This window comes from Phasianus colchicus, chromosome 1 (assembly GCF_987193195.1).
Source record: "Phasianus colchicus chromosome 1, bPhaCol1.hap1.1, whole genome shotgun sequence".
Lineage (NCBI taxonomy): Eukaryota > Metazoa > Chordata > Aves > Galliformes > Phasianidae > Phasianus > Phasianus colchicus.
The window spans coordinates 58,225,025-58,248,572 of record NC_143436.1 but is presented as its reverse complement, the minus strand read 5'-3'; the positions used below and the strand labels follow the sequence as shown (position 1 = coordinate 58,248,572).

At 42.4% G+C, this 23,548-nt stretch overlaps 1 protein-coding gene across 4 annotated transcripts in view; it reads right to left on the bottom strand.

The window, feature by feature from the left end:
* DGKI (diacylglycerol kinase iota) overlaps window positions 1-23,548 on the bottom strand; it is a 209,992-nt gene that overhangs the window by 158,398 nt on the left and 28,046 nt on the right. Inside the window, exon 1 of one of the 4 annotated variants that reach the window (XM_090144517.1) lies at window positions 12,071-12,622. The exons of the other annotated variants lie outside the window; for them this stretch is intronic. Coding sequence (XP_090000643.1) covers window positions 12,071-12,159 — 89 coding nt within the window. The 5' untranslated portion in view covers window positions 12,160-12,622. Of the gene's footprint in view, window positions 1-12,070; window positions 12,623-23,548 lie in introns of those variants that run through there. 4 annotated transcript variants of the gene reach the window in all.

Sequence of the window (23,548 nt, the reverse complement as noted above, 5' to 3'; positions counted from 1 at the left end):
ATAAATGGAATGAAACCCAGTTAATGACTTTCCCATTTCCTTTTAGATTCTTAGTACATATTTATATTATTCTTTTATTTCAGTTTGCTTTAAAATGCAACAGCAATCGGGGTTTGATTTGTTTGGATTTCTTTTTTTTTTTTTTTTTTTTTTTGGTTGGTTGGTTTTTGTTTTTCCTAATTATCAAAATTTTTGCACAGAGCAAAGATATGGAAAGCAAACTACAGAATGTTTACGGTGTTAAGATGAATTCTCTTGTTTTTGTTCTCTTTAGGAAAGAGTTGTGAAAAATATCCTTCAGCCATACTGCTCCTCTTCTCCCACTATGAACCAACATGGAATGAAATTGCTTTGTGTTTCCCTCTGCATAAATGCCTCTGAAGTAGAAAGAAGCAAGACTTTCCCTTATGTCTTCAGGCAAAAAAAAACTAGGTTCTAGAACTATGTTGGTACCACATGTCAAGGGGATTGAAAGCAGGAAGGTATCTTGCCTTTTTTTTTTTTTTTTTTTTTTTTAAGTGCAGAACTTTCCATCAAAGCATCTATTTCTTCTATATTTGGTGCATTATCTTCTAATACACAATGTACCCAGTACATGAAGCATCTTCCCAATACACCTCAGAAGGGCAACAGCATCTGACCGCTGCACCTTAGTTTTGATTCTATTAAGAACCAAATTAAGAAATAATTCTGTTTGTCGGGTATCTTGTTTTCTTCTCTCCCTCACATTTCTTTCTGTTAAGCTCATTTTCCCCAGAGTTTGGGGGGTGGCTTTTGTGTTTGGTTGGTTGTTATTTTTTTTAGAAGGTTTTCCCCCTTCCCACAAACTGCTTTGTATTGGCAAAGTAAATATTTCATCTTTCTAGTTCACAAGAAAATCAAGATTCTTGACAAAAATGCTAGATGGACTAAGGTACTTGAAAAAAAATCACTTGTCTCTCTCAAAACTTTTGTTTTCCTCATGGGAGACATACACTTCTTGGAGTAGGACTGAGGGGACCACCTTGAATTCTCCTTTAACCTCAGCTACAAATGGTCAGGGATGAGTTTCAAAAACATGTTTAAAAAAGGAAGGGAAAAGAAAAAAAAAGACATTTAGCTGTAAACTATAGCCAAGAGATGAGGTTTACAAAAAGCCAATGTTTTCTTTCTTTAAACCACATTATTCTTTCTTAATGTGACAGACAAACCTCAGAGGACTGGTGGAGGGCACTGTGTATGCACACACAGGATCTGGAAAGCCCTTTTCATTGTTTTTCCTGGAAACTATATGCAAACTTTCACACAGAATCTCTTTTTAGAGACATGGATTTCTAGGATGTCACTTTCTGAAGGACAAATGGATAGAAACGGAGCTCACAGACTTCAACAAATCTGCTTTGTTTAAACTCTTCATACAACTTTGATCAAAAAGCAACTGGTGAACGTTTTGCATTCCAGATTTTCAGCTTACATAAACTTAAATAGCACAACAGAGCAACAGAAGTGTGCAGTGGCCCACATCATTCTGTATAATTTCAGTGAAATATCAAGAAAGCAGGTGGGGTAAAGACAGTTTCCATTTGCATTCCCTTGCTTTGCAAAAACAACAAAAAATTCAGAATCATAGAATCTTTTGAGTTGGAAAGGATCTTCAAAAGTCATCCAATCCAACTCCCCTGCAATGAACAGGAAGACCTACAGCTAGATCACAGAATCATAGAATCACCAAGGTTGGAAAAGACCTCCACGATGATTCAGTTCAACCATCCACCTACCACCAATATTCCACCACTAAACCATGTCCCTTAGTACAACATCTAAATGTTTCTTGAACACCTCCAGGGACAGTGACACAACCGTGTCTCTGGGCAGCCTGTTCCAGTGCCTAATGACTCCTGCAGAGCAGAAATTTCCCCAAACATTCAACCTGAATCTCCCCCGTGCAACTTGAGGCCATTCTCTGTAGTCCTGACACTAGTTATGTGGGAGAAGAGGCCAACCCCACCTCATCACAACCTCTTTTCAGGGCATTGTAGAGAGCGATAAAGCCTCCCTTGAGCTTCCTCTTCACCAGACTAAGTAATCCCAGTTCTCTCAGCCACTCCTCCCATCAGACTTGCGGTCCAGACCCCTCACCAGCTTTGTTGCCCTTCTCTGGACACATTCCAGGGTCTCAGTGTCTTACTTTAGCAGAGGCCCAAAACTAAACACAACACTCGAGATGTGACATCACCAGGGCTGAGTACAGAGTACAGTGGAATGATCATGACCCTCCTCCTACTGGCAACACTATTTCCGATACAAGCCAGAATGCCACTTGGCCTTCATGGCCACCCAGGCAAACTGCTGGCTCATGTTCCTCTGAGCATTGACCAACACCCCAGGTCCATTTCTTCCACACAGTCTTCCAGCCACTCTGCTCCAAGCCTGTATCATTGCCTGTGGTTGTTGTGGCCAAAGTGCAGAACCTGGCACTTGGTCTTGTTGACGCCCTTCCCGTTGGCCTCCATGTGAGTGATCTATCCTGCCCTGATCCCTCTGAACAGCCTTCCTACCCCCAGGCAGATTCAGCACTTCCTCCCAACTTGATGTCATCTCCAAACTTACTGAGGGTACATCCAATCTCATCCAGGTCATCAAAAAAGATACTGAACAGGACAGGCTCCAGTACCAACCCCTGGAAACACTGATCATGACTGGAATCAGGGTGCTCTGACCCTGGTCAAGCCTGACCCTGAATGTCTCCAAGGAAAGGGGCATCCAGCACCTCTCCAGGCAACCTATCCCAGTGCCTCACCACTGCTTCTTTATGTAATTTGACAGAACTGATCATTTCCATTCCTGGCAGCTCAGCCAAACTCTTTTAATCCAGACTGATCTTATTGGAGACTGAGTGATTTTCTGAGCACTGGTTACTGCTTTCAACAACAAAGCTAGAAGCTAGATTATTTTCTAGCTTAGTAGAGTTCTTCTGTGGTTCCTGGCTGCTTTAGGCTACTAAACCATATACAGGCACAGCTAAAATTTTGGCTTTCAGTACAAGTCAAAACACAGTAGGAAGCACCCATAAACCAAACCAACGGGCTCCAGAACAAAAGCTTGAGGCATGAGAGGATTCATGTGTCTTCAAACAGTTTTATAACATGTAAATTTTAGGTAACTGCCCTTGGACTAAGAAATATGAGCTTTCTCTTTTTTATTTCATGGAAAGGAGTTAGATTTCTCCAAGCAACATTTTGAGCAAGGTGGCTAGGATAGAAAGGCTAGGAGGACATGACAGGAGTGACCTCCATCTCAGGTCAGCACTCACACACAGTCTGACGACTCTGCACCTGGACCAGCTCACATAGATAGTAAAGCCAGCAGGATTCAGCCCATTCCCCACCATGCCCCCTGACCATGTCCCTCAGTGCCCACACAGTTCTTGAACACTTTCAGGGATGGTGACTCCACCATCTCTCTGGGCAGCCCATTCCAATACCTCATCACCATTTCTGAGAAGAAATTTTTCTAATATCCAGTCTGAATCTTCCCTAGCACAACTTGAGGCCATTCCCTCTCATCCTATCGCTATCACTTGGGAGAAGAAGCCACCCCCACCCTGCTACAACCTCCTTTCAGGCCACTGTAGAAAGCAAACAATCCTACTGAGATGGACCAAATATTTACATAAGACAGCAGCTTTTCCCTTAGCCAATGGATACTTACAGAAAGAGCACAATAACAAGGCAAGCACAAAAGGATATTACCTTCCACAACTCCACGTCACCTTTAGTAGAGCAGAGCTTAGGTCTCCCTGAGATAGGCTGTGTCAAATCCTTTTGCTTCATGCTCACCAAGCAGTTTTTTCCGTGTTCTTTTGTTTGGTCTTCTACTTTTGTGTGTGGCAATGAGTTCCACCACATAATAATGAATTATGAGCAAAAATAATTCTTTTTTAAACCTGTGTGATAAGTTTAGGTGATGTTCTCTGGGTCTCATATCACAGCAGAGAATAACTTGACATTCACTATCTGCTTTCTACTTGCCGCTCCTGACACTCACGCTCGCAAAACTTTTTGTATTGAATCTTTTCTCATCCATAAACTGTTCCATTTCACTGACCAAATTACTATTGCTCTACTTGGCTTCTCTGACTTGTATTTGCTTCTATGAGCAGTAAGCAGAAATATTCACAGAATTATCTAAAATGACTACTAAATCTCTTTCCAAATGGGTAATAGCTAATGCACAAGCCCATCCTTGCAAGAGCATACAGCTAACTGCAAAGCAACACAAATGGAGAAAAGTGGCCCTATCAACACAAAATTGCATCCTCTACTTTATAGCTCATTCATTCACCACAAAGGAATCCTTTTGCCACTTGGCAGTTAATTTTCCACTTTAAATAGCCTAGATACAAGTTTCATCACTCCGCAGTTCATCTCCTGCTTCCAGACAGTTTCCAAGAGACTATTTAGCAACAACTTTAGCACTAGTCCCCATAGTAATCACCAGTAACATCCTCATAGACCAAAATCTGATTATTTCCCTCCAGTGTTACTCTTTAAGCATTCCTTAGACCAAGAATCCTCACCTAGACACTGATATAAGTGAATTTCTTTTAGACTAAGATGAGAAATGCTGTTCAAGAAAAAAAAAAAAAAGAGGAAATGCAGACATTATTTCAATCAGATCATAAAATAAACAGCTGTGGCAGAGGAACCAGAAGTGCTGTGACTAAATACTGCCACTTCAGCCCATCTTCAGCCTTGAGCAGTTTTACAGTCAGGCTTAGGGATTTGTCTGCATATCATCAGTAAATCCAAATCCCTAGAGGATTCATGGTTATCTCAGAGCTCACACACATTGGAAATAAAGCATTAGCCTTTACTCGCCTTTACAGCTCATGGGTTTGTTACTGGTGGTCCAAAAGAGATGGCAGTAAAGAGGCAATGCACTTGAGGACTTCTGGAGCATTTCTGGAGGCTGGGATAAGGAGGAATGACATAAGCTACTTAGAAAGCAAGAGATTGTTTCTGCAAGGGAAACAACTCAAATACCATATCTAAACAGAGGTAGCAGTCCTACTCAGTTTTCTCTGTATATTTAGATTAAGTAGATTTAGACACATTTCAATTAAAATGCAGTCAAAGCGTGCCTCAACAGCTTCTTCCACTGCTGCCACCGGGCTGTTCAGAGATTTCATGCTGCCTTTCAGCTGCCAGTTAATTCTAACACAGCAGCTGCCCTGCACCACTTCACCAATGAGGCCAGCGTGTCCCAGGTGACTGCGAGAAGCTGGGAATGGCTACACAAAGGAAAGGTGCAGTGAAGGACTTCACAGTGTCCGTGGCATGGAGTTTGATTGCTTCAGAGGTTCCACTGAACATATTTACTTTATTTTAGCCAACTAGTAAGGCTTCACAAGTAGCATTCACACTGAAAAAAAGAAATTAGAGCTCTGCATTCATTTTCTTATTCTTGCAATTCCCTTCAGTTCACTGGGCTGTGCAGACAATCATTTTCTGTGCAGCCCAATAGCTCCATTTGTTGTCTCAGATTTCTTCCAATTTCAAGCCCTGTAGACTTCAGTTCTGTGATGTTTTAAGAGAAGCACTATAAATCTACTTGAATTCACACACAGTTCTAAACAAAGTGCACTTCTGAAGCTTCTCATCTTCTTCCCTTCAGAGCACCACCATCCCTAATCTGTGAAAGAATACAACTACAGTTCTTCTGTATCGCTGATTTTGATCATAGGGAAAAAAAAAGAGAGATTGAAATGTTTTCTCCATAGACATTTTTAAACAAGGAAAATAGTTATAAAACAAAGAAAGAGATCTTTCTCCCATGAATGAAATGAGAAAATTGTCGCTAGCAGAGTTTTTCTAATGCAAGCAGCACAGACATGAAATTTTTTACAGGAAGCTGTACTGCAGGACATAACTGCAAGAGAAAAAGACCACTATACTAAATAAAACAGCTATAACCTGGGTACACCTTGTGGAACATGAAGTACCATGGTTTACCATGGTAGAACCTCAGCCTTTGCGGGACTGACATAAAATTGAGAAAGAGGTGCAACGTAAGTCAAATCACTTATAAGGAAACTGACTCTCATATTTACCAGGACCAGAAAGTGCCAAAGCGTAACTAAACCTCAAAACATCAGGTTTGTTCTGTATTTAGGAGCATAGGAGACATCAACAGAAACATTTTTCAGAAAACCATTTCCTTCACATATAGAGAATGGCAGTAAAGGATGCCCTCCAGCAAAAGTCAGCATAAATCAGTTCAAGGGTTTATTGACTCTACAATGACAACAGCTTTGTATCTTCCCACAGAATATAACCCTAAACTGCTCAAGCTCCCACTTTGAATAAGACCTTTTCTGCACTTTACAGGGAACAATGAGATATTTGCAAGTTCACCAAAATATGAATGGGCCCTTAACATCGATAGGCCTTTAAGCAGTAAATAGAGGAATCAATTTTACTCGGTAACTTCAGGTACATCTTTTAAGTAAACAACATCATAATACAAGGTTCAAGGTTGGAGCAAGGCAATCTATATCAAGATCCAAGGAGGAAAAAAAATACTCTTAAATGGTAACATTATGCTAACAATTTTACAGTGCTAATTTTCTCACTTTAAAACATCCTGCAGAGCTTGAAGAACATATTAGGTAAAAGCTGTACAGAGAGGTCATCTGTCTACTTTCCCTTGAAGCAGATGAAATGCACTGAAAACACAAGAGTTTACATGAAATGAACAGAAAAATGCCAGGCAGCACACAAACAGTGCACTCAGATGAGTTCCCTGTTTGTCCAGCAATCTAAAAACTCCAAGGGCTGCAGTTACAGGCTTAGACCCAACAGCACTGCCACATCATAACAGTGAATTGCCAATATTAGCAGCAAAGCATGGCTCCACAGCCATTCTGGCAAACCCAATCATTTGAACAACAGGAGCTGACACAGCTGGTGACTCGCACTGACCCCTCTCACATTGTTCATTGCCCTACCTTAGCTCACCTCAGCTCACCCAGCCCACAGGAGTTTGTTCCCACCTTCATCTCTGAGGTAGCAACTGGGACACTGCTCCTATGCATCATTCCTGTGATCAGATTGCTTTTAATAGCAATTTGTACCAGTCATGCTCTTATGGACATCACTTGCGGAATACACAATGAGAGATACGTTCCTGTTATAAGCCAAACTCAGACCTTGCTCACTTCTCCCCATAAGTTGTGCATCACCTCCTCTGCTTCTGTCCCACTCTTTCCAAGCTATCCAGATGTCTGGCTATTTCTCCTCCATGGAAAGACATAAATCCTACACTAAAACTCAGGAAAGGGTTAAATATGGCAATCTGTACCCTCTCTGTGCCCCTACGCCTCCAGCACTTTTGCTAAATGCACGATCTTCAATTTTAAAATAACCTTTTCAAACCTGATTTAAAAGTAGCACTTTCCCACTCCAATACACAGCCATGTGAGCTGCTCTCAGTTCTTCACAATTGCATACATATTCAGCAGGAAAAAAAAAAAAAAGAAAAGAAAAGAGCAGAGAATTGACAAAACAAAACATTTCAGCTGCTTTCTTTAAATTAAAATTAAAGACCTTTGGCAGCACAGCACTGTGCTCCTAGTAGGGACACCTCTCCAGCCAAAGGACACCAGTGATTCATTCACAATTCAGAATGATTAGACCAACAGTTATTACCCTGAAGCTGAGGAAAGCCTTGAGTTAAGGGAATTTCAGTAAATATGGAAACACCTGGCGAGTCTCATTCAAGATCTGTGCAGGAAAGGCAAGAGTAGGAGTTAGGCAAATGTCTCCTACCTCGGTGCTGCTTTTGATTCATTACAGTGAAAGTAAACTCTTTCATCAACTGTTTTAAATTAGAATAAGATCATTGCAGGAGAAACTTATCCCTTAGAAATTACAGAAGCCAAGGATGAAGATGGTATCCTCTTATACACAAATTTCTGCCACTTCTCTGTAACTCAGAAATCCCCTTCTCTCCTCTTACTATTTTTTCTCCTAAACTGCAGTAACATTCTCTGTAGTTACCCTGAGATATCCACAGTGACTTTTATTCCTTGAGGAGCCCTACAGCTTCGGAGCACATCATTAAGTGTGAGTTTAGACCATTTCTGCTAGCACTCATTACTTGACATTTAGAGAAGTTACATTTCAGACATCGCCATGGCATGCAGTCCCTGGTGCACTGAAATCTACCTGGAGATTTTTGTTGTCCTTTACAGTTTCTACAAACACTTTCTCTTTTTACTTTTTTCAAATATGAATTTACTGCAAATGAAAACCAGCCTGCTGGTAGGCCTCTGAAATCCTCTGCTTCTCCAAGGAACAGACAGGGAGCAATGAAATGGAAATTTCTACATTCAGTTTTATCTCAGGATGCTGATCGCATTGTGCCATGGCACAACCCCAAAAAAGCAAAGCATGCCTAGAGTGCTTTTCATCTCCCTTTCTCCAATGCCAATTGGACTGCCATTTAGCAACAGGGCTGAGGCCTGCAATGGCATCCAACCATTGCTCACCATGCAGCTGCTCCCAAGCTCTTCCAAATGAAGCCACGGCATCCTGCATGCACTCCCTGCGCTAGCAGCATTCTGCATATTCACAAATCCTCATCTGGAGATTTGAAATGTACATGTTCTGGGTGAATTCTTCTTCAGGATTTTATTGTGTTGTTTTTCAGAGACTATTCTGGCATTAGGAACAGTCTGCACTCGGATCTCTTGGAAATAAAGGAATAAGAATACTCTGGTGAGCTATGTTCAACCACCTCCAGGGTGAGATATAAAACATATGTACTGGTTCAGACATTCATAGTAGGAATGCAAGAACCTACTATCTAAAATGAGCATTTTGCTAATAGAACAGAGAAAGAACTGGCAAAAATAATAACTTTCTAATTGTTATTGTCACCATTTCATGATATGTATTCTAAAGCCTGATGTTTAACTTACTCATAGAAAAGTCTTCTGGAAAAGCCATTAACTCAGGTCTACAGTGTTATATGGTCCTTATTCTGCAACTCCATGCTTATGTAGTTTAATTCTTACAAAATCTGAGATGCGTAATGCTGTAAGTTGCCTCTTTCAAATGGTGCAGTCATTTGACTCCAGATTCCTGCCCAGCCAAGCACCACACAGAGCTGCCCTGAGGCTCTCACTCAACCCTCCTGCAGCTACAGGGCAGAGTGCCCATCTCGTGATTTCCGGGGTCTCATCACTCAGTTTTAGAGGTAGATCCCACATTGGTGCTCTATCAATTGTCATGAACAGCTGTTGATTTCTCAGGATGTATCCCATGTCCTCATCAGCACCTCTGCTATTTCACACCTGACTTCCTGCAGCAACTTGAGAGGAGTAGCATCCGGCCTGGGTGATTGGTCATCCCCTGGGTTCTCAGGTTGCTTTATATAAAACACATGCATGCACAGATCAAAATCCCAGAGCATTAGGAATAAGTGAATAAGTAACCTAGAGTAATGTCTTTATCCCAGTGGAAAAACCTTACATTTGCTTGCAATAAATATTTCTTTATAAAGGTTAGTACCTCGATTTTAAATGTAATCCTTTAGGTGAAAAAAAACTTTTCGCAAGATCATTACAAACAAACAAATTACAGCTTGCTATCTTTAATCTGACTGCTAATTGTTGCTGACTGAAGATTTTGAAATACAAGAATAGAATGAATTTTGGCTTCACATAGACTGAAGAATCCCATCAGATCTCCAAGCACAAATGCTGGTAGTTCTGATAAAATCTTCCCAACATTTCAAACACCAGTAGCAGGAACCTAGATCTTGGGCAGCCAAGAACAACATGCAAGTTTCCTGTCTAGAGCAGTTATTGTCACTTGCAAGGAGCTATGGCAAATCAGACTTTCAGTCACAGATCAAGTGAACAAAAGCCTTCCAATTGCGCACACAGTTGCAGGTAAAAACTTGACCAAGATTTTACTTTTGACCAGAAGAAATTGAAGTTATCAGTACTCAGTTTGAAAACAAGAAACATTATACATAGAACTCAGCATCCCCTGCTACCCCAGTTCTCAATGTTACAAGAAGAGACAGGAATACCTATGATTTTATTTGGGATTTTGTGGGTTTTTATCCTTATGATTTCAGTCTATCAATTGAGTTGGGAAAAATCAACTTCTAATTTTACTGAAGAACCTACTGAAAGCATGTGCTTAGATTGTGCTGCTATGCTCCCACACAAATTCTGTCTGGAAATTGAGCCCCAAAACATCTGTACATGGTTCAGACAGACGTCTATGCTTTTCCAGGAGCTCATTTTGAACTGTCCACGCTTTTGATCTGCAATATCTGTCTACACCTTCCACAAGGACCACCTTTCCTCCAAGGCTCCTTACTGCCTAACTCACAGCTCCTCAGCTTTCCGTGTGTAAACCCATCAAAAACTTCAGAGAAAGTAGGTAAAGATCTGTGCTTATGAGACACAGCACCCATGCTGAAACAGAACAGTAGAGTCATAAAAGCAGAGAGATAAATCCAGAAAACAACAAAAGCTAAACTTTTTAGCAATGAAGAGAACGATTTCTCATTCTCTGGAGATGTTCTGGCAGTGAAAAGAGTTTTGTTTTTATCTTTGAGGGTTTATGTATCAGTATTAATTAGTACTCATTAGAAAATATTTTCTACTGGAAACCAAATGTACTTGAAATGGGAGAACTAAATGCTATGAACTCAAAACGAGGCACAACGCTCTCATGCATAACACAATTTTTTTTCCCATTACCACGTAGATCATACTTCACAGAAAAATGACTGAACGCTCAAGCAAAAAAAACGGTTTCAGGAATCCAGCTCCTGTATTTGCACTCTGCTATTTTCCCTCTGCAGAGGAGCTCGAAACGTGAAAACTGCAACATCCTCTAAACAAAACTGCATTGTCCCACAGGTCTGCTAGTTCAGCTGTTGCTTACTCCTGGAGAACCTATTTCCAAAAATAACCCAAAGCTTGGAGGTGTCTTGCTGCAAACAGGTTGAGATCCTAAAAAAGTACTGAAGCTAGGGTGGGAAGACAAGTTCTGTAATTGATTAATGTCTGGAAACTAACTAAATAAATACATCAATCATTGATGCATCACAATACACTGTGTCAGGAATTACTCCCTTTCTTCCTTCAGAAGTGACAAATGAGAGCAGTTTACCACAGTGGGAAAGGAAGAGAAGTTTTCAGGTTGCATCAATACGTGTCAATATGGTATTAATATGAACCTCTCTTTGAATACCTTCACAAGAAATCTCAAGGATTAACAACTCTGACGAGAGAAATAAAGTGCACTTAGCAAAGACTGCCAATTAACTATTTTCTGTATAGAAAATTATCTCAAATTAATTGAGTTCCCTTGCTTTCTTAACTAAGGAGAATTATTCAGCATTTTAAAAAAATTATTATTATTTTAAGTGCAATTGATGAAATCTAGTGCAACTGAACAACAGCATTCCTCTGGTCCCTTCAGTATGTGTAGTATGCTACATTCAGTATGTAGCAGAAATTGCTGTGAAGGTTACAAGCAAATAGCTTCCAGCTATTCGTGTATGCCTGGAAACTGGGGGAGGTGGTCTACAAAGGCAACAGGGAGGAAGAAATCAAAACGCTTCAGTGTGAGATCTGTCAGAGATCCTATCTTCCAGAAGACAGATCAACCATTACCATATCCCCTCTTTCCCCACCAAAAGACATAACTGCCTTACGCATACATAACTGAATGCCTCCTGTGCCATTCTTCCATCCCAAAGCCTCCCTTCTCTCTCCATCTCAGTTCTCAAGCCATTTTCCAAGTGCTGAGTGCACAGCTTTGTGTGCCAAAAGCAAACACGATCCAGCACAGACAGTGAACAGTGTTGAGTATGGTTCATCTATAAAGATACTACACAGCATTGCATGTGCTGGTAACTGTCATTCATTGTGTATTATTAGAGGAAGGAGATGGAGAAAGCTCAAAATGCATTCAGTGCCTACAGACAACAATCAAATGAGACTGGCTATTGTGTCACTGAACAGCTTAAAAAACAGCAGTTCCTACAAGAGCCCACTTACCAGCTATCCAAGGAGCCTGGCACGGACAATTTACACCTGTTCTGCTTCCTGCTGCTTTTGCAAAGAAAATCCATGCATCCCACACTCATAACTTCCAGGAAAAGACAAAACCTGAAAATCCAGCCCCTCGGGGAATTGGGTAAGGTAGGAAAACAGAAATGTTCAATTTCCCAGGAAATCTTCTCCAATTTCAACTCAAAAGCCCATTCCTGCCTCCCACTATGCTACGACAAACTGAACTGGGAAATTTAAACCAGGAGGAAGAAAAGAAGAAGTATCAAAGGCCAATTCTCATCAAAGGAGTGGCGCTTGCAAGCTGGTCAGTACGAGTCTGCTGAAATGATGCACGGCTACATGGGTACGTGTGTGTGCATACACATGCATGCAGACGTCAGCCTCCTTCCTTGGAAGTGGATTATGTGGCAGATGGTGTCAGAACCTGAGCTGCTGTCAGGAGCAGAGTTCACGCTGTCCTGCTCCTCTGTGCTTAGAGAGGAGAGCAGTAAAGACAAGCCATCCTAAAAGGGCTGATAAATGGCTGGTGATTGGCTTTGTCATCAGCAAGGAGATAAATGACAGCCTTTTGCTTGCTTCTTTCTCCTCCAGAGTCTTTGTATGCAGAATCCTCTCCGACATGGAGACAAAGGAGAAAAAAGGGGTAGACGTGCCATCTTTAAGCGTGAGAAAAGCCAGAGGCTTAGTTTTACACAAGGAAACCAGAACCTGCTATTAGCAACCCAAATACCAGAATCTGAGACAGGGAGGGGGAAGGGAGAGCACCTGGCTTCAGCTCCTTGAAAAGCAAAGGGAGAAAAAAAAGATGAAAAACCCACTGCCTTTGGCTGCCAACACAATGAAAATAAATGAGGGAAATAACATCTGGGAGGGACTCACCAGCTGAAAGCAGTCACAATGACTTTGTGCAGGCACCCCTGATATTAATAATTATTAGAGATAATAAGGGTTTTCAGGCTGAGCAAAAGGATCTTTTCTAGTTCCTAAGACCTCATCTCTCCCTGTCCTGTCACCCACCTCCCCTTTTTTCCTCTCCTCCGAGCACCTGCTTTACATAGCTTTCCTTGTATCACCATCAGCCTCATGGATAATTGATAGCCAAGCTCGTCCAGCTGATGCTAAGAAAAGAACGACAAGGTGGTTCGACACATGCCTGCTATAAATAGACACACAACATGGCCAGCATTTGCCAGCATCTGATGACGCCTTCCTCCCTCCTGGGTCCTAAAGTTAGCTAGTCTCTGAAAGTCAGCAAATTGAATGGGAGCAAGGTAAAAAGGCTTTCAATTAATTGTGCATAGATTGAAAGGATAAAAATAAGAGTGGGCTTTATATTTTTATGACATGCTAAAAATACCCATTTTATGAAACTTTAGGCATAATTTGCAAAGCACAGTTTATTTTTCTTCCCCTCACTTAGCAGCAGCTATGAAGCTTAAAATACTTCCCTAGTGCCTGGTTCTCTGGTGACAGGGCCAAGAAGGGTCACAGCAGATCGTGCTGCTAGGGAGCTGAACAGAGAAGAAAGCAAAACTCACGGTGGTGCTAAGCTCCATGATGTCTCTGCAAAGCACAAGTGCTCATGCTCAGCAGCTCAGAGGCCAGGCTCAGAGGGCAGTGGCTGGATGTTGGTGAGAACAAGGCAAACACAGCTGCCTCGGAGTAGCTGGTAGTAGGCTCAAGGCTCTGAGTCAGCAGCAAAACTTCTAGGCTCATTATTGGTTTGGGTGCAGGGACAACTCCCAGGCCTGTCACTGATAGGATATGCTAGATAGGCTTCCAACTGGAAAACCCTTAATCTTGCTTTGCTCATCACAAAGGATCACACAAAGGCTGGGAGATAGAGGCTACCACACTATGCAGCTGCCCTTCACCCACACCTTCTTGCTGATGACTCTTCCCCACCACTTCCTCCTGTCCTGCAGCACAGAAGCTTCATTTGCCAGATATGCATAGGCTCTGCAGCAGGCTCACCCCACCACACAGCTCACGGCTTGGATCCTGGTTTGTGGCAAGTGCTTATCTCACATAGTCATTGTGTCCAGTTGCACTTTGCAGATCAAACTAACTTTTGGCTCATGTAAAATGCTTATTTCTGGAAATTCTTAGTGCCTTCCCTCTACAAACACTAACATAGGCTCTTTCTATTTGCCAGGTCTCACTGGCAGCCAACTAAGCTTCATCAGTACAAATAAGACAAGCTACAGAGACTCATCCTGCCTAAAGAAAGCAGTTGCAGCCAAGCATTTGGCCCAGCAGATGCTGAGATATCAGCATCAGCTTTGCCCTTGCAGTAGTTGCCTCCCTCTTTTTAGAGCTGACAAACTCACACGTAACACTTGTACTCAGGTCTCCCATTTTCTTTCCTAGTGGTAACCTCAATCTGAAAGTCACTTCAGTCTGCAGGAAGTAGAGCTATGTGAAAATAAGGAATTGGTCCTAATTCTCAATCAGATATTTGGATGAGGAAAAAAAAAAAACTGCCATTTCCAATAAGAGAAACTGTTTGTCTCCCACCATTTATCATTGCAAAGCTGTTACTACGTCCAGCCATGACAAGAGTGGTAGCTCAGAGCACAGGGAAGGGGAAAAAGAAAAGAACCTAAACCAGACACCAGTGCAGCTCTGTGCCAGGCAGCAGGCACACAGAAGGAATGGTGGTACAAAGCCACACAAGTTTGAAGAGTAGGAGGACTTCTTAAAAAAGCTTCAGAAATCTGCATAAGGTGGAGGTTTCATCTTGGGTAACTCACAGCCCAGAGCCACCAAGAAAAGCTCCATCAGGAGCAAAAGAAAAAGCTTCTTTTTGTAGAATTGCTTATCCAGGCAGTCCTGGAGGGCAAGCACAGTAGGGGAAAACAAAGGAGGGGGGGGGAAAAACATTCAAACAGCTTTTCCTCTCACCAGCCAAAACATACATACACCAAAATGGAAGCTTTAAATATTTAATGTCTAAAACAAACAAGAAAATTTCCCAAAACAAGACTGCTGGTTCAACACAAACCAGTATGTCCTGCAGTAAGGATGGCAGAGGTTTTAAGCGCAGCTGCTCTACTACCATTTAGAGGAGGGAAAAAAAAAAAACAAAAAAGAGTACAGGTTCTCTTTACAGCAGCAGAGAGCCAGGGATCAGGCAGAGAATGACTGACCTTCCCTGTCTTTGTCAGGCTTGCACAAAGTGGTTAACCCCACTGAAAGAGTGGGAGGCTGTCACCAGGGATCAGTACTGGAGCCTCAATAGATTATGCTATTATTTTGAGATTCTGTAAGAGAACAAATTAACCTCCTTTATAACTCTTGGCTTACTTTAATAGACTTAATGGATGTCATAGGCTGGAAATACCATCTTACGTTCCTTTAATTTCCACATTGATTGTCCTCCTTACAATGCAAAACCACTAGTTGAGAGGGAGGGCAGGGAACGCGGGTGCTGTTACCCACGCAGTCATGCTCTCAGCTGCCTGACACTGCCTTGCTCACACACCCAGAACTGGAGCCATCCTTGGGATCAGGAATGCCTTCCCTGCAAGATAAGAGCAGTAGAAACCATTGGGGCACAGAAAAAGTTAAATTATTTTTCTCTACAAACCCAGACCATTGAATGGTTACCTGTTTACCTGTACTTCCAGGTTTCCAGGTGAAGGGAAATGTTGTTTCCCAATTAAAGGGCATATCAGAGAAGCTGCAACCTGCTCTTGAGTGACAACTACAGAAGGAAATCTTCTGGCTGGAAATCAGCACTGGGCAAGGTGAGATACCAGGTAGGCTGAAACTAAAAAGGGAAACTTTGCTTAGGAACAGAGAAATTCCAGTATGAGACTCCACATTAATGTTTCAACCAGAGTCTTCCAGAGTCTGGCTCCGGATGGCCTCACCCCATCCAGCCACCACTTACTCTACTGGCTTGATCTTTGACTGCAATTACCAGAAACTTAGAAAAGGTCAGGAGGGCAGAGGGGTAGCACAGACTCAACACCCTCTAGGAGAATTCCTTCACAGTTCTTATGAACTGGAGTATATATTTGGCATTTCCACAGAAGGCACTTCCCTCTCTGACAGAATTTAGCCACAACTAAGTGCCGATGGTAGGTATCACAGCTTTCCTTAATACACTGGTTGAAGGCAGATAAAAAAAAAAAGCAAAAAATAGTTGCCACAGGCTATAGTCATGATTCATTCAAAGCACAAGATGCTGTGAGGTCTGGAGTAGGGATGTGGCATTTCCAGGCATGTCACTGTTACTGCAAGATGGACTCACAGGAGAATTCCACACACCCTCCTCCTTTTTGCCTTCACAGCTCTAACTAGCCGGAATTTCCCTACAGCTCTATCCACCACAGCTTTTCATGGCTGCTCCTGAGCTAAAGCGAGCAAAAGGGAATGATAAGCTCCCTCTTAAGATAGTTTTGGGCAGTGGCCTAAGGAGAAGTTTTAAGTAATGCACATACTGCAGAGTTCCGCATGAGTCACTCAAGATACACAGATCAAATCTGCTGTTTGAGAACAGCATTAGCTCTTATTGCCACATCTGTATCTTTAAGACACACCTAATCAGTGAATATAAGGGCACTCTTTAAATGGCAGGAAAGCACTGAAAACAGGAAATAGGAGTACCCTGACTTTAAATTTATGTAGCAAGTGCATGGGCAGAGGTGGCTTGGAGGACATTTTTCTTCACTTGCCAAGTCAGGCATACATGGAGCTGTGAAGATTTCCTTTCCTTTGAAAAAGGTGTTCATGCCCTGGCTGCCTACATAGATAAAGATAGAGTTTCTAGAGATTCAGAGGATGTAATACAACAGAAAGTGCAGCAATGACAGCAGAATAGCAAGGCCCTAGGCTGCAGCAAGTAGGTGTTTACTTAAATGCAACAGCCATAGGCACAGAAATAAAGGAAAGAAGCTACTTACCTTCAGAACAACTCAGGTATTCAGGGATCTCAAGCAAGATACCTTTGCCTCCACTGTCAACCTTTATATGAGGTCTGGGAAGCTATGGATCTTGGCTTCAACCCTTCTGGTCACTCAGGTGCATTGCTTGCACCTAAGCTCCCCTGGGTTGTCCCTGCGTTACCAGGTGCTCAGTTCCTGTTTCAGGCCATGATTCAGCATGTCCACTACAGAGGGGAACAAAGATAAGCTGGAGATGTGAGCCCACAGGAGCACATCCATCTGAGGAGCTCTTAGTGGCACAGTGTCTGTAAAGTAACACACAATCACCCTGGACTCTTGCTTTCTACTTTCGTCTTTTACTTGTCCCACATTTTTTCCTTTTTTAGCTGTTTTTTTTTTTTTTCCTGATGTTTTTGAGGTCCACAGTTCTCTGCAATTAACCTTTTTGTTTCCACGTCTTACTTTTAAATAAATGCTTTGTTCCTCCAGAAACCTTTGCTTTCCTTAGCTAATAAGACATTCGTTTCTTGTTTTTCTTATCACAGATTTTAGTATCTTCTCCTTGCCATGCTCCTCTTTCTAACTCATTATTCTCATTACTTTAGGCTTATTTTCTTTCTCTGCCTTCCACCTTTTCCATCAACCTCCTTCCCTCCCTCCCATTGCCTTACAATCTCTCCCTCTCTCCCTGAGCTCCTTTTCTGCATTAACCATTCCTCCTTTTCCCGTTTAGCCTCCTATCTCCTTACTCCCCCATTTCATTCCTACCCACACAGCATGCATTATGCCCTTCCTCCCCCCATCAATGTTTCAAACCTATTCATTAGATTTCATTTTCATGATTTCAGATTCTTGCATCAGCTTTCTCCAGGCTCAAAATGCTCCATTCCTCATGCTACCTTGGTCTCCTATCTTTTCCTTTCCCTGTATATGCCACTTCTGCCCTCTGTCCTGTAATTGTCCTAGGATATATCCTCTTAATTAATAGTCACAGTTTATCAACATATTGAACACAAATTTTTGTCATCAGGAATGAGGATTCTGAGGGCTCTCTCAACACTCTTCCATCTTCTGTGAGGACTATAAGCTTCATGCATGCCTCAGTCCTGCTACAGTCACCTTCTCCTCTCATTCATCCTCCACAAGCTTTCCTAACCTAGGGTAAACCATATAGTTTAACCTTGGATAGCCAGTACACATGGAACCAAGCATGTATCATGCCATGCAACTAACAATTGCTCTTTCTGGTGGGACAATCTTACAACTTGCTATTAAATACATGAATATAAAAGCAGCCCAATTTTGGATTTTGCCAGCCACACGCTGACTGACAGACTGCATCTCATGCTCTTGTTGGCATGAACTGGTGCATGCATGTATGTATATATACACATTAGAATGAGTAGGGAATGCTGCCTTGTGTCCACTGCTCAGCAGTAATGAGAGCTCTAATGGAAGCTATGCCAACCACCAGACGCTAAAGGAAAAATACTGTGCTTTCTCAGCATGAAGTGTTGGGGTTTTGGGGTTTTTTTTTGGGGGGGGGGGGTGGGAGGGTTCAGTAGACAGAAGGGCATTATAATAATTAGTTATTAAAAAGAAAAAAGAAAGTAAGAAATTGAAATCAACAAACAAAATCCAATTAAGGAACTCAGTCAACCTCTCAGGCCTGGGGTTGATCAGGGAACCATTCAGTAGGACCTCCAGTACAGAACCTCAAGGCTGTACAAAGATAGTTATTTTCCATGCTGTGCCGATCTAAACATGAACTGTACTTAATCTCCTTTGGCCTTCTCTCACTCCCAGAATCAAATGATTGCATGCTTTAATTCCAAATGGGAAAACGCAATACCTGGTGAGAGACGTTGTTCTCAACATAGGGCCTGGCAGCAAGCAAAAAACATAAGCTCCAAGCACCCGGGCTCTTCGAGCTACTACAGGAATGTAGTCCCCCAAAAAAGTCTAAGTTTTCTACTGTAAAAGCAAACTTATACATATATGTAACTTCTGATTTTGAGATGAGATCTTCTGATAGCCCAAGAAGAAAGCTGTTCTTCAGGCTTTCGTTAGATCTGGGAGAAGGAACCGTGGATCTCAGGGCAGTTGTGTTGAAGCTCTATCACTGAGACCTCCAGGAGATGGGGTGATGACAGGATAGTATATCCACAAGCCCTAATTAATGCCACTTCTGCACTTCCCACTCATTTTTGAAGTTTCTGCCATCTCCTCATCATCTGCCATTTCCCACTTTCCTCCTCTGAACCACACAGAAAGGGAACTTAACGTAAGGCTGTCTGTAAAACATTGCCTCACAACCTTAAACCAACTAAACCAATATGGAGAAGGCGTCCTCTGCTTTTGGCACAGATTGCACAGAAAGGTTCATCAGCAGAGAAGCTGCTGCTGTTGAAAAAGTCCTTTAATGCAAAATGTTGGGGCCTTTTGCTAAGCCATTTCATCATTCCAACCCCCCCTCCCCAAATCCTTGAGGTGCTTCTGCTGGTAGCCAGTTGCCATAGGAACCCTAATCTTTATCTGCTTTGCTTGCTAAATAAGCCAGCATCAGTATTCTCCTTTATGGGCTGCACAGTCCCTCTCCTCCATTTAGCTCTCCCTCTCCCAGAGCAGATCAAAAGGAGCAGAATATACCTGACAACCTTCCTCGTCTCCCCTCCACCCTTCTCTACAGCTTCCATGAGCTTAAATCCAAAATCCAGAATTTGGCAGAAGCAGCCATCATAGTGCAGGGGGAGAATTAGGCCTGCGTTTTCCAGATTCAGCAGATAGGAAGAAAAGACGAGCCATGGCAGACAGCAACAGGTAGGATAACATAGTTGAAAACCAATCACTATAGTGGCAAATACAGATAATCCTCATTTTAGATGAAAGCTTTCCAGAACTTCCCATGTCGCATCCTATCTCTTGCAGCACCCAACACCAGCATTATCCTACATCATTACATTTAAGCAGTGCAATTTTAGTGCCATTAGTGATCATTTCAGAGTTGGAAGCTGAAAAGGGAAAAAAAAAATAAAAAAGGCTAAGCATACAAGAAGCACCAAAAAGAGAAGATGTCTGCAGTGTCCTAAAGTTTTAAATCATAAAGCAGGTTTTTTCTTTGTATGGACCAGAGTTCAAGGCTAGAACTCGTTAAAAGGTGATAGTTCCCATTCAGAGGCACCTTTTTTTTTTCCCTCCTTGTGTTTTCTTGGAAGAGAAGAAACAGAAAGGGCAAGGGATGCTGGGCAAAGGAATAAAGCTGTCTGACTCACATGCACTAGTCTGTCCATGCTTTCCATCTCAGCAGGCATATACATACAGTGAACGCACAGATTGTGAACCTGTTCTCCTCCTAATGCGTTGTAGCAGAACCAGTATTATCCAGAGAAGAGTGATCTAATCTCATTCATTCACACAGGAAAGAAAAAAAAAAAAAGTATAATTTTAATAAGGTCAAGATGGAAAGAAGAGGAAGAAGTGGAGATGAAGAGGCTAGATTCATACTGTATGCAATACTCAAGCAGGCTTACACACCAGAGTCCTGATTTACTTGAAACTGATTTACCTGAAATCCTTTGTTCACAACACAGCACAGACACACTATATCAAAGGAATGAGTTTCAGGATCATTTGGGCTTACCCATGGCATCTTCGGTGATTTTTCACAAGCATATGACTCATTTCCCCAGGGAAGATTTTTAAGAATCAGCCTCCCCCAGAGGGTAAGGGGGCAGCTCAAAGAATTAAGCTGATGATTTCCATCCAAATTGAAACCTGGGCTGTTCTTAGTTGAGCTGAAAGATTTGGCAGCTCAGGCAAGCCAGCAGTAGAGAAGTAGCTGCTGTTCCAGCATCTTTTCCAATTAGTTGCCCTATCGCTGTACTTTACATTAACCACCATTAATGTTACTTGCCCAGCATGCAGGATGCTCTTACATCTGTTTAGTAGGACTGCAGCTATGCTTCTTGTCCTAATCTCCCTCTTTTAGAAATTTACCTTCTTAAATTAGCCTTCAATTTAAGATGCACAGTACAGAGTTTGAGAACAATTCAGGTGAAGACTTAAATATCCAAGTCTGTGAATGCAAACTTTACCACCACTAGCCCATCCTCTGCCAAACTGTGAGGCATTAGGATCTGGATCTCTCAACTTTCCCACTACTTCTAACTCCAAGAAGGGCTGGAAACAGCACCCAGACACTTCTCTGGAGATATTTATGCAGGTGTGGTCAGGCTCACAAACTGGCAGAAAAGTGGATGAAATAACATTAAGTAAAAGTTCTCCTAAGGTTCATCCATGACTATGTTGCAAATTCCTACTTTAAAAGAAGCTTCTTTCTGTCCAGAATTTCTTTCCTGTTATGAACATGACCCCTGTTTGTCAGGAGAGCAACTGTTTAATTCACCCTAAGCTTTCTTTACCCCTCTGCTTTGTTTTTTCCATTTTCCTGTGAGGGCTGGTTTTGTAAAGAGGTGAACACAGAAATCCCAAATGGCTTTGCTAGATCCTTTTTTGTAATGCATGTTCCAGGCTAGAAGAGTGCATAGTTCAGCAGTAAAACATTGTGGGGGTTATTTCTTCTCTTCGGTCCCCATGAGCCTCCTGCCTCCAGGTCTGCTCAGAGATTAATAGCTGAACGACCTTAAAAATAAGCTCAGCTAATACAATCGAGACTGCTCTGAGTTCTCATCTCAACTAGAAAGAGATGACCAAAGGACAAAGGAAAAATTGTGCAAAATTTATCCAGGAAGTAATAATCATTTGCTGTTTGTTTGAAATTAGACTTCCGGTCATTTAGTCGTTCATGCTCACACACTTCATAAGGCAAACAGCAGTAATGAAATAGGTGGGTTTCACAAAGAATTCGAGGGCTTCTTTGCAAGAGAGGAGCACAGCAGTGTTCAGTGCTTCCCTTTCCCGGCACATCCCATGCACATTTTCAGTGTCCTCCTCAGTTTATGAATTCCTGCTGCACTAAGACTTCTCTGCCACCACCCCCACTCTCTCAGTGACTCAGTCTCATTAAGATAACTTCTCTTTTTCTAGTTCCTCACCTCCAACACACTCTCAGTGCATTAAACCACACAGTCCTGCACATATGTAAAATCCTCCCCCAACCACCCTCTCTCGTCCAACTTTCCTCCTACAGTTCTTGCACTCCCCCATTCTGGAATGACAGAGCCAGTCAAAACCCACCCAAATGTGCTCCATTTTTACTCACATGAGCTCCTCTCAGTCATATGCTGATGCTAGCTGGTGCTTGTAGACACCAGGACAAAGAGGTCTGGGGTAGGAGTGCAGCTCTCTTCTTCCCCTAGAACAGCTTTTGACAAAATTGAGGCTTGTCATATGCAGAAGCACAGCCATGACCGACATGGTGGAAAGAGGCTCTATGCAGCTAAGTGTGTGTATGATACTGGGTCTGACCCGTTGGCTGCATGCAGACCACAGGCATATCGTGCTATGGGCTGGTTTGGGAACCTACCATCTCCTTAGCAGGCCAAAACTTTGTCACATGCAGGAGGGATTTGAATAATGCTTTTTACTCCCTCTTTAAGGAAATTTCAGGCAATAGCAAAAGTTTGTCTTTGGGTTTTAGCACCAGCAGGTAGCCTAATTTTCCACCAGACTATGGGTGATCACCATACATGCAAGAGGATGCCAAGGAAAGTCAAGAAAAGAGGTGTTCCCACCGCAGTACGCTGGCATCATCACAACTCTGAGCTGCAAACAAAAACTGGCAGTGAAGGAAAACAGACCGTTGCCAAAGCTAGGGCTTTGCTCAGATCAGTGTCTGCTGATGCAAAGGGCTCTGCACACATGCTCGCATTTGCTTTTGTTCCTGCTTTTCCACAACGGGCAACAGGTGGGGATGAGTGGGAAGGAGGATGGGGCAGGAGCCAGCAAACATGCTTCTGATTTTTAGGGATGTGCGCAGGGAGCTTTGTCTGCCCAGATCAGAAGGTACCCAGGGACTTGTGAGCCATCGCTCACTCAAGTAGGAATGGGGATGGATTGCTAATGCAGGAGGTGGAGGTAGGAAAAAGGGCTTGGGCTGTCTGAGGATAAGGTTGAAATGGACGGAGTACACAGACCAGATTTAATGAGGGAATCTGCATCCTCAGTACGAAATGCACTTTCTGTGGAAATGGCTTTGCTGTTCCTCTGATCAGTACAGCTGACATGCACCACTTCTTCCAACACTGATATCAAGGTCTTTTTTGAACAGTGACCTTCAGATCCCATTGATCTGTGATGTACATAAGTGAATGATCCTGCTGAAGACATAACAGAGGATCTGAACTGTGGCCATCTCAAGTGAAAGATCCCCACATTGCAATTATGCAGTGCAGCCTTTTCAAAAACTGTCTCCAGTTGAACAGCTTTGTAATTTACCCTGCACTTCTCTCCTTCATGGAAAGCAGGAGTTAGATTCATTTGTTCCTCACTCTGAGGCAGACACGCAGCATTTATCTTCTTTTCAGAATCCAAATGTGCAGGGTGCACTTTAAATGCCATCAGAGGGAAACAGAACTAGGGAAAAGGGGCCCAGGAGAAAGAGAAAGAGACT